At 31.3% G+C, this 12,084-nt stretch overlaps 1 protein-coding gene across 1 annotated transcript; it reads left to right on the top strand.

Moving 5' to 3' along the window:
- Positions 1 to 1,600: 1,600 nt before the first annotated feature.
- On the top strand, positions 1,601 to 2,756 carry LOC130951126 (uncharacterized). Its single transcript, XM_057879740.1, has one exon. The coding sequence runs from the start codon at positions 1,703 to 1,705 to the stop codon at positions 2,315 to 2,317; it is 615 nt and encodes a 204-aa protein (XP_057735723.1). The 5' UTR covers positions 1,601 to 1,702; the 3' UTR covers positions 2,318 to 2,756.
- Positions 2,757 to 12,084: the final 9,328 nt, after the last annotated feature.

Below are 12,084 nucleotides of genomic sequence, written 5' to 3'. Positions count from 1 at the left end.
CAAGACAAAAGGGTTGAGAACCATGTGAAATAATAACTATAAATTTTGAACAAAATTTTGAGACAAGAGTGACCGACCAAAGCCAAACATGTGCTTAAAGTTAGTAGACTTAATTCTCTGGTTCATATTTCACTTCACATTCCAAAACTGTAACTTTGTGCAATCAATAAATACTTAGAAATGGAAAGGTTATTAGAAGAAGATAGATAGTAGTATAATAGTGCTAATGTACTATAACTTCAAATCCCGAAAATGCCCCCCAAACTGTTGGGAAGCTGAAAAAAATGAACTAAAGCAAACACAAAATTGATGAGGCTTGAAATATTCAAGGCTATTCAATAGTAATAACAATCAATAATAATATCTAGCATTTATGATTAGACGTGTATTTCTCGATGGAATTAATTATATAGGCTATAGTTCCAAAACTTCCTCGATCACCTTCATCTCATAAAGCCAATTTGATTAAAACCTTTATCTGCTTAGTGTCGAGGGTATTATTATTATTATCGGTTATGATGAGGTGATAAAAAAAGACCAAATATTTATTAATTCTATTAATAATTAAATAAGATAAATTTTAATTATTTTTGTTATATTTTTTTTTGTCACTCAACGTTTTCGTATTATTGTTAGCAGGTGCAATTCCTTATGCCTTGTTTGGCCAGCGACGATTCATGTGATTGCTTCTTAACCACTCCTTAGAGCAACCCCTCCCAATTTATATATACACATACATTATACACCCTCCATAATTTTTCATTTCCCATTTTGTCCCCCTACTCTTCCTTCATGAATGCAATGGGGTCATTTATTCTTACTCAATAATAATATCTTAAATCCCCCCCTCCCCCCCCCCCCCCCTTTTCACCTCCCTTTATTGCCCCAATCAAACTATATTAAATCATAATAATAATAATCCAAGACTTAGTTGAGTGGATTTTTATAGCATAACGAAGGACATGATTCTCTCTATTGTTAAAAAAATTAAGAGTATAAAGTGTGATTTTTAACTTTTTATTTTTTTATATTTATTTTTTGTCATATTTATAAAATTAATAGTAAAAAATTACACTTTATTCTTTCAATTGTTAAAAAAATAAAGAGGATCCATTTTCCATAATAAAAATTCTTACAAATATTTGTAAGTCTTTAAGAAATACAAAACTAAAAAAAATGATATTTCATGTTTTTCATAATTCAATTAAAGAGTCAATTTTTTCAGCTAATTAACTAATTAACATTTTTTAATTTTAAAATATAAATTCTAAAATCTTGAATTCTCCAAAAATATAAATTAAAAAATTAATTTACAAAAAAAATCACTAATATTTACTAATTAAATGTCTGTTTGTTATTTATAAAAAGAACTAAAACACACAATTTTTTTGTACTTGAGATAGATAATTACATCTTTATTTCTATTTACACAATGAAATAAGTTTCTATATTTATTACCTAAATATTTCGTATTCAAGAACTTAATCAAAGAATATATGGAGCATCTACATAATAATAACAAGAATAATAATAATAATAATAAATAATATAAATATAAAAAGTAAGAAAGAAGGAGTTGCATGTTGTCCTTCTCCTAAATGGCTATTATATAATTAAAATGTGGAAATAGACCTAAACTCTATATACAAATAAAACCTTCAAATTAAGAAGAAGAAGAAGAAGAAGAAGAAGCTCATCAACAATGGCAGCTAATAGTTTTCAGCAACAGAAGCAGAGCCATGGCAACAAGGTTGTTCCAAAACAACAATGTTCATCTAGAAGAACACCTTCATTCTCCTCATCATCTTCATCCTCCGTTGAATCTTCATCATTCTACTACTTCCATGACGACCACAACAAGATTCTCCTCAGCCCTGCTTCTCCTCTTAGATTCTCCGGCGGCGTTCCGTTCTCCTGGGAGCATCTTCCCGGCATCCCGAAGAAGCAGAGTTCAAAGAGAATCCCCTCATCACCTTCTTCAATGAAGCTCCTTCCATTGATGCCACCGCCAACCAAGCACGGTAGCCATGATCAAGAAGCTTCTAGAATTCGAAAGAAGAACTCCAGCTTCCAGAAAGATCCATTCTTAGCAGCACTTGTAGAGTGTTCCAAAGAAGATCAAGATGAAGAAACAAGAACAAGAAACAGGAATCTGTGGAGTGGACCAAAGGTTTCAAGGAGTATCAGTGATCGTTTCGGATTCACAGACATTTATGGTTCTTGTAAGAGAACTTGTGCTGTTTCTGAATCCATTGTTTACCTTCCAAGCTCTTCATCTTCTTCGTCTTCTTCTTCAAGCCGCCGCAGAACTCTCTGATTCTGCATTCCCTTCTTAATAATTGTAAGAAAAAATTAAACTTTGTTTCATCTTTGTTACTACTAATTAATTAGTTTCTTATTACAATGTGGTATGTCTTTGGAAAACTAAGTTATTGTAATAATTTGTTAATACAAAATTATAAGTATAGGAACCAGTGTTTGCTTGGCATCTTCTCTTCACAGATCTACACAGATTTCATTATGCTCAATTTTTTAATTATTTCCAGTAATTTTGTCAAATATTTTAAGTATTTTTAATTTAGGGAGATTAAAGTTTATACATAGAGTGATGGTTGTATTTGATGTGATGATATAGTGAGTGAAATTTACATGATCCCATGTGGGAGAGAGGAAGAAGAAAAAGAAATGCAGAGGACCACAGAAGTCATATAATTGATTTTGACTTTTCTAGTTTCAATGAATAATAATATTAAGAACATGTTATGATCTGTATTTGCAAGTGAATGTGATTCCCCTAAGATTATGAATTATATATAGAGTAAAAGTATAGTGATGTGCATATTTGTGTCCATGCTGATGCTGATGCCCATGACAAGTTGTTGAGCTACCCTGCTCTCTCTTTCAACCCCACAAGCTTCAAAAATCATTACAAATATTAATAATTTAGTATGTCATTGTATTGCATACATCCCCTTCACAAAATAAAATCATATTAATAATTAACAAATAAATAAGACAGAGTATATACCAAACAAATTAAAACTTCCACTCTTCAACAATGAGACTTTCAATAATGATCCTATTTCTTTCAATTAGTCTTCAGCAATGGCTTTAAAACTTGGCATAAAATCAAAACACAATAGACTCATCAGACAATATGAACCTATTTTTATGCTTCCAGAAAACATTAGTTCTGATATCACTGTCCTGAGTGAAACTTCAAGTTTCTGGTCCTACAGCGTGGGCTATAATAAATTTTTATTTTGAGGTGCTTAAAAGTTGGAGTAACTTTACAACATTTGACCTTAGAAATTATATTGGATATGATGAGCTTTTACTTTTACACCTTTATGTTATGCTGAAAATGTGAATTAGAGAATAAAGGATTCACTTATATAAGTTTGTCTCAAACATATTATGATCCACATGCTGTGCCTGCTGCTGCATTTAGTGACATTTCCATTTAGTACATGATATGATACACCTCACTCAGTGAATTTGTAACTGATTTTCTATTTGGATGATTATATTTGGTACCTCTAAAGTACTTTTAATACCTAAATTGCACATGTGGCTCCCATGTGTATATATAAATATAAACATATCATTGTGTATAAATAAAAATTCAGATTAAGTTTTTGAAAAAAAAATTATGATTTTTTTCTGTTGCTAATAAGTATTTTAAACTCTTATTATTTTTGTTTGTTCTTTTCCAATAAAAAAGAAATATTAGCATACAATAAGATGATTAATTTTTTATATCAATGTAGTAATTTTTAAATAAATATTTTTTATTTTACTTATTTTTTGTGTGGTGTTGTTGTTCCCCATCATTTAGTCTTCAATACTATATATATATATATATATATATATAAAACATTGGAAATCAATAGGAGTTGTTGACTAATCTGGAAATTAAAAAAAAAATTAAAATTATTATGTCTTTATTAAATAATAATAATAATAATAATAATAATAATAATAATAATAATAATAATAAGGACATTAGATCGTATAAATTTTAATACTATATTATTAAAATTAAAATTGAGCGGATATAATTTAATCTCAAAAACTAGTTCATGAACATCTATAAATTATCTAAAAATTTTATTTACGTGAGATTTGTGCTAATGAGCTATAGTTCAAATGGCATAATTTATCTATATTCATCTAGAAGTCACAAAATTTAAATTTTATTTATATATTTAGGAAAAAAAAGTTTTAATTAGAAGGGAATTAACTAACCAAAAACAACATGATATTTTAGGGGACTACAAATATCATTAAGCTCTAAAGGTATATTTTAGTTGGGTTAATAAGTCACTATTAATTAATTACTGGTCATTAAAAAAGTTTAGTGAGCTAATTATAGTATTCTTTTGGTGACTAGTGGGTCAATTATAGTATAAGTCAACTAAGTCAATTTTTTTTTTAATTTTAAAATTTAAAACATTATAGTAAAAATTATTTTTTGTTTTATTTTGTAACAAATAAGTTTTTTAATTAGTTGACTAAGTTGGCTTTATTTCTAGTTAGTTTCTTACCGCAACCGTTAGTTCAATTATTCACACCCTAAAAAACGGTTCAATTATATTATAGAAGAAACTTATTACTATGATGTATATTATGTTTCACACATAAGAGTTTAGGATAAATATTTTGGGCTATCATCTGTTGTCAATAGATCAAAAAAAGTTACTTTTAATATGGTTAAAGAGAAGGTACAGAAAAAAATTTAAAGTTAAAAGCGTAACCTATTGTCTGCTAAAGAAAGATTAGTTTTATTAAAGGCAACTGGGGAGGTCATTTCGATTTACACTCTCTCCTATTTCAGATTATCAAACAGTCTAATCTCCGATATTCATTCTTTACTGACTCAGTTTTGGTGGGGTAAAAAAAAAATGAAAGGCGACTGGCCTGGATCAGTTAGAACACTGTGACTCACCCAAGAAAAGAAGAAGGTATTGGTTTTAAAGACCTTAAGACTCAAAATCTTGCTCTGTTAGGCAAATAGTATTGGAGAATAACAACACATTTTAATTTTCTATTGGCCAAAATTTACAGAGATAAATATTTCAGAAACGAAAATATTCTAAATGCAGAACCTGGAACACTCCCTTCTTAGGGATGGATAAGTGTTTTGCAAAGTAGAAATGTGGTGGAGAAGGGACTTACCTGGAGAATAGGTAACGGTATAAACATTCGTATGTTTGATGACACATGGCTGCCTCCCCCATATCCATTCATTGTGCCAATAAATGTTCAACACTCGGCTATTGTTGCTCCCAGAGTAAAAGACCTAATTATTAAAAAAAGAATTTGGAATCAGCTGTTAATTACAGAGATCTTTTCAAGTGATATTTTAACTAGAATTCTATCTTTGAAAATTAAAGATAGAGATGACACACTCCAATGGGCATTGAACAAACAAAAGAAGTATGATACAATATCAGACTATAGATTGGCGTACCTATTCTTACACCCTCCGCTTGAACTCTGTCCAACTCATATGCAGCAAAAAGTCCCCTGGATCAACCTTTGGAAGATGAAACTTCCTCACAAAATCAAACTGTTTATTTAGAAGTGCCTCCATAGTCAGCTTTCGATTCTAACCCAGATTCACCGGAGATTTCCTGCAACACCGGCACTGTGTTCCCATTGCCAAGAAGAGGACGAAACAATCATTCACTGTCTTATGCAATGTCCAACTATAAGAGATGCTTGGTCAAATAGTTCTCTGAGTTTATGCCTCCCCACCCATTCAATTACTGAATTTTGGTCTTAGTAGAACACCACGACAGAGCAAATTTGTTCAATGAGTGGTGACAATTGGAACCAACAACTGCTTGCTATTCTATGTTGGAACTGTTGAAAAGTTAGGAATCTCTTTGTCTTTGAAAAAACCAACACTGCCCCAACTTCTATTCTCAATACTTCTAGTATACTCTTTCGAGATATTCAAGCCTCTATGTAGTTTTTTATTGAGTTAGTTTACAAGTTCTATTCTTTGAAAAGAAATCTACTTTCACTTTTTACAATTTTTTTTCTATTTTTTACTATTAAATTTCTTTTTAAATATGATTTATTTGGGAAATTCCATCATTTATGATTTTTGTCCTGACATAAATTCTGTATTTCATTTACTAAATTGAATGAAATATACCCTATTTTTATCTTTGAAAAAAAATGTATATTACGTTATGCTCATAAACCAAATATCATTGAGCTTGCACCCAACTATATATATATATATATATATATATATATATATATATATCATCCATGATTATCTTAGGCAATCTTATAAATCAAGTTTTGAAAATGAATATTGTTTAATGTATTTATTATTTTCCATGCACATGCTAGCTAGGCAACCCAAATTATACTAAAAAGAGTTTTTCACCATTTGAATTTGCAAATCAGAACTTTATATCAAAAGTAAAATGAGGTTTAGTTATTAATTTTTATATTTGGTCTCCCAAATATATCTCGGTTCAATTTATACTTGATCCTCTAATTGTCAAATCATATCTTCAATTTACGGTTTGGATTTAGATCGATAATACTATTTTCAATAAGTAATTCACTATTTTTTTGTCTTTAAAATTTTTTAAAAGTATAAAAAATAACCCTGAAAACATACTTCATCCTTTCAATAATGACATTTAATAACCACAATTAAATTAGCTTCAAATAAGATTGAGCTATATATGCAAGATTAGAAAATTATGATTTTATTAGTATTTGTAAACTTTTGTGCGATTTTAGTCCAAATTTTTTTAGATATAAGTGAAATGGTACTTATATATGTTCTCATATATCTCACATAAAATCAAGGTTTAGTTATTTTGTCGATGTCAATTTTTATAATATTTTTACTGAATTTTTAATTAGATTCTTTTTTTTGTTCGATTTAGTCTTTATATACCATATTATATTTTGTAATTAAGTAACGTTGAAATTAATAGAATATTTTATTAATAAACAAAACGAATGTATCTAACACTTGACTAAATAGTTTATATAATTTAACAGAATATTTTGTTAATTCTATCGTTTTTGTCACGATAAAAACTTAGTTACAAAATCTGATAATGGTATAAAAGGACGCAATTAAAAAGAAAAAAAAGCATAGAAATCTAATTAAAAATTTAAAAAAATTATAGAGACCAACAAAATAATTAAACCTAAAATTAACTGTATGCTTCTAAATAAAAAATAAGTAGCCATTTTTAAACTCTCAAACTAAATAAAAAATAGTATGTATCATATATAAGTTCAATTAGAAAGTTAACTATTTTTTAATTAATATTAATTATTTTTTAAATTATTTTTTATTATAAATTTTAAACTCTAAATTTTAAACTATAAATCTTAAATTCTAAATTTTAAATCTTAAATTCTAAATTTAAATTCTAAATTTTTAAAAAGAAAAAAGAATTAAAAATTACAATAAAGGAATTAATATTAATTAATTAAAAATTAATTTTTTATACTTCATTTTTATGTATAAATGTATATATAAATATAGATTTATAACAATACCTTAATAATACATTCTTTTGATGAGTTAATTAGAGTATTAGACACGAATTGAAAGTCTATGTCCAATCCTCAAATGTTATAATTAATATGATAAATGATACGTACGTCTTCTCTAAGAAATTATTAAAATTATTAGATTTTAGCTTACAAGTAAAAGTTCTGACAAATACAACGCATTTTTGTTTGTTCTAACTCTATTAATACTATCTTAATATCATAAATTGATAGGGATTGCAGCATCCCCAATAAACCTCATGGTTATTATAAAGGGGGTATACTTTTATGATAAACCCATAGCGTTAAGTTAATGTTATTAATTGGAGTTCAATTCTAAATTTCTAACAACTTACTGCTATATATCTAAAAATATTTACTAATTAAAAAAAATTAAATATGAAAAATCACCTATACTAAATAACATGTCCCTTCAAGCTGACAACGTTTAATTTTTGAAAATTAAACATGTTAAGTTTGGACATACAAAAATCAAATGGAGCAGGAGATAAGGGTATTGTGAACAAGTCAACCACTAGCTCACCTGAATTGATTGGAAGTAGACGAAAAGATCACCTAGCAATTTGTTTCGAACGTGACAGTCAATCTTGATGTGATTGGTGCGCTCATAGAAGACGGAATTGACTGCGATGTATCTTGTTGACTGGTTGTCGCAATAGAGAGATCGGGTGTTTGATGCTCAACATGAAGGTCGTGCAGCAAGTAGCTCAACCATTGAGCCTCACATGTCGCGATGACAAGAGTTATATATTCGGCTTCAGTCGAAGAACGTAACACTCTCGATTGCTTCTGGGAGGAGCCCAAGAAGAAGTAGAAACCGGTGATGGAGCGTCGAATATTCGGACATTGAGCTCAATCAGAGTCGAAAAATCCAGAAACTCGGAGCTCAAAGCTGGCAGCAAAGAACAATCCTGAGGTTGGAACTGATTTGATGTATTTGAGCACCCTATATGTGGCTTGTAAATGAATATTAGTTGGTTTACTCAAGAATTCACTCAGCTTGCTCACGACAAAGCTGATATCTGATCTAGTGTTGGTGAGATACACTAATCTCTCAACCAATTATCTATACATTGAAACATCAGTCAAGGGAGATCCAGAATCTTTGGAGAGCTTCAACGTATACTCCATAGGGGTGCTTGCTGGATTTGCTCCTAAGAGGCCACATTCTTCAAGGAGATCTAACGTGTACTTGTGTTGATACAGAGATATCTCTTGCTCTGTCCGTGCCACTTCAAATCCAAGAAAATACTTCAAGATTTCCAAATCTTTGATCTTGAATTTGTCATAAAGGACAACTTTGATTGACTGAATCTGCAAGGAATCATTTCCAGCTAGGACCAAGTCATTCACATAGGCCAAAATCACAGTGAAAGAAGAATCTAAATTGAATTTTGTGAAGAAAGAATAATCATGCTTTGATTGCTTGTAACCGTGGTTGAAAAGGACAGAACAAAGTTTGAGGTTCCATTGTCAACTAGCTTGTTTAAGTCCATAAAGGGACTTGTTAAGCTTGCATACCAAATGAGGAGAAGAAATTGGGACTCCTGGTGGTGGATGCATGTAAGCTATTTCTTTTAGATCACCATGAAAAAATGTTGTGTTGACATCAAGTTGGTGGCAATGCCATCCCTTGATGGTTGTCAAAGAAAGTACGAGTCTCACAGTGGTAATTTTGACCACAGGTGGTAGTCCAGCCCATATCTCTGAGTATAGCCCTTGGCAACTAATCTAGCCTTGTGTCTTTCAATCGAACCATCAGGATGAAATTTTGTTTTGAAAATCCAGCGACAACCTATGGTCTTCTTGCCAGTTGGTAAAGGAGTGAGGTCCAGGTTTTAGTCTGCTCAAGTGCTAAAAGTTTCGCATTGACCACTGCTTTCAAGCAATCATATGTCGTGGCTTATGCAAATATGATGGACTCGGTGTTGGTGGAAAGAGCAAGAAAATATTTTAAATGGTTAATGGATAAAGATGCATAAGACACTAAATTGGATATAGGATATTTACAATTAGAATGTGATTATTTTGGCAGAATGGTGATGTTATATGCACAATGAAAATCCTTCAAGTAGACTGGTGCTCTCCTAATTCTATTAGACTTTCTAATGGGCTCAGAATGATTATGAGAAATTATGTCTCGTGTGGATTCTCATAATATGCAGGAACATGTTGTAGAGATGCTGGTATTGACTTAGAATGTCTATTCCTAGTGACGATGTTAGACAAACTAGGTTGCTGAGGGCCCTGATGTTCTGAATTATGATACATGGGTTCTAAATGAACGCTGGGATGCTGTAATGAAGGAATGTGATATGCAAGCAGATCTACTAATGGAGTGAAATGATACAAATGATCCGGTGCAGATGTAATATTATGCTGATCAGCTTTTGACACAAAAGGAAAGTCAAACTCATAGAAAACTACATTTCTTGAAAGTAAAAATTGTCTGAATTTTAAGTCATAGAAAAGATAGCCTTTAACCCCTTCTTTGAACCCCATAAAATAACATTTTGGCATGAGCATCCAATTTCTTTTTATTTTGTGTGAGAGTATATGCAAACGTAAGACACCCGAAAACTTTGAGAGAATATAAATTAAGTAGTGTGCCATATAGTTTTTGAAAATGTGAAGCATTCTTCAAAGAGAGACTTGAACTTGTGCCATAGTAATAATTCCAGAATCCCTTTAGAATATTTGATTGAAAAATAAGAGCTCTTGTAACAACAAGTATGTGTTGCTGTTTGCCCTCGGTAATACCATTTTACTGAGGGGTCTCCACACATGATTTTTTATGCAAAATACCTCGTGAGGTGTAAAAATTTTGTAAATGAAACTCAAGACCGTTATTTGACCTTATGCATTTTACTTTCTTTGAAAATTGAGTTTCAACCATCACAATGAAGTTAGGCAATAAAAAAGACACTTCAGATTTATTTTTCATGAACTTTATCCAAGTAAAAACGTCCACAATTGTAAGAAAATATCTATATTCATATGAAGATACAATGGAAAGAGGTATCCAAATATCAACATGAATAAGGTCAATACAGCCTCAGCTACTGAAGTACCTAATTGAAAAGGAAATTTCTTTTGTTTTGCTAAGTGACAAGGTTCACAGAGCATTCTATCATTATTACAAACAATGAAAGAAAAAACTTTTTGTATTGTGTGTAAGATGGAATTATTTAAATGTCCCAGTCTATTGTGCCAAAGCTGAGCAGTTTGTGCAAATGCAATGTTTGAAGCAGTTATGCTATTGTGTGGATGATTGTGTAAGATCAGAGTTGTGTGAAATGCAACTAGCAGTAGGTGTAGGTGAAACAGTAGTGATTTGTTTTAAGACATACAAACAATCATCTTCAATATATGGTGATCCCTCTGGCACTATACATATGAGAATACAAACAAACAATTCAGTGTCTTAGTCACCTTAGAGACAGAAAGTAAGTTGAATTTGAAAGATGGAATATACAATACATTTTCAAGGTAAAAATCTTTAGAGAAGTGTACTGTACCAGCTATGTTTGTAGAAGCTATTGAGTCATCAGGCATGTACACTAATATTAGAGAGATGTAATTAAAAGTTTTGAAAACGGTTAGAGAAAAACAAACGTGATTTGCGGCACCTGTGTCCACTACCCAGGCATCAGATCTTAGAAATCTTTGATTTATTGACAAAGAGACAGCTAAGAGAGTACCTTTATATATTTTCAGATCTTTCAGTTTGGATGAGGCGACGAGTTGGTTGATGGAGGATTGAGGTGCTTGTTGGAGAAGAGACAACAAAGCATTCCGTTGGTCATTGGTCAAGTTGCAACTTGGACCTCATTCTCTTTAACACTCGTGGCACTGGGCTGATCACTGTATTCAGCAGTTTCATCAGTGATAAGGTTGTTTGTGTGGCCTGTTCTTTGCAAGTGTGGTGGCAGACCATACTTTTTGTAGCATGTGGCCTGTTCGACCATAATGTGAGCAGTGCTTAGTACTATAATCTCTCTCTAGGGACCTGTCTCATCTAGATATGCCCCCTCGACCCTTGCTTCTGCCTCTGGAAGGGCTAGCATTGCTTGCAGCGTACAAAATCTTAGACTCGTGAGAATTAACAGAGGGATTGAGTTGGCGTTCTTGCTGAATGAGCATGGCAAAGACAGTGTTAATGTCCGAAAGAGGTTTGAGTAGCATTATTTGGAATTTGGTAGTGGCAAACTGATCATTAAGGCCGCGAAGGAATCAAGCAATATAATCCTCATCTCTATAAGTAAGCATAGTAGCTAAACCACAGTGACACCGGCTAGAACATGTGACACAGATAGGGATAGGTTGAAAATTATCAATGTCTTCCCAAATGGCTCTCATTTTGTAAAATAGAAAGTGATGCTTAAAGCACCCTGTCGTGCAGCATACAATTCCTCATATAATTTAGATACATGATGCAGATTTCCTTGATAATACCTCTTGTGCAAGTCATTCCATAAATCAGATGCAACGTTCCACCAAATTACACTCTGAAGAATATCT

Source organism: Arachis stenosperma, chromosome 9 (genome assembly GCF_014773155.1).
Source record: "Arachis stenosperma cultivar V10309 chromosome 9, arast.V10309.gnm1.PFL2, whole genome shotgun sequence".
In the NCBI taxonomy this organism is placed as follows: Eukaryota; Viridiplantae; Streptophyta; class Magnoliopsida; order Fabales; family Fabaceae; genus Arachis; species Arachis stenosperma.
The sequence above is the reverse complement of the archived record's forward strand: the minus strand, read 5'-3'. Positions and strand labels throughout refer to the sequence as shown.

What these genes read in the sequence shown, in the direction of transcription:
- LOC130951126 (XM_057879740.1), top strand. Translation starts at nt 1,703, where the DNA reads ATGGCAGCTAATAGTTTTCAGCAACAGAAGCAGAGCCATGGCAACAAG.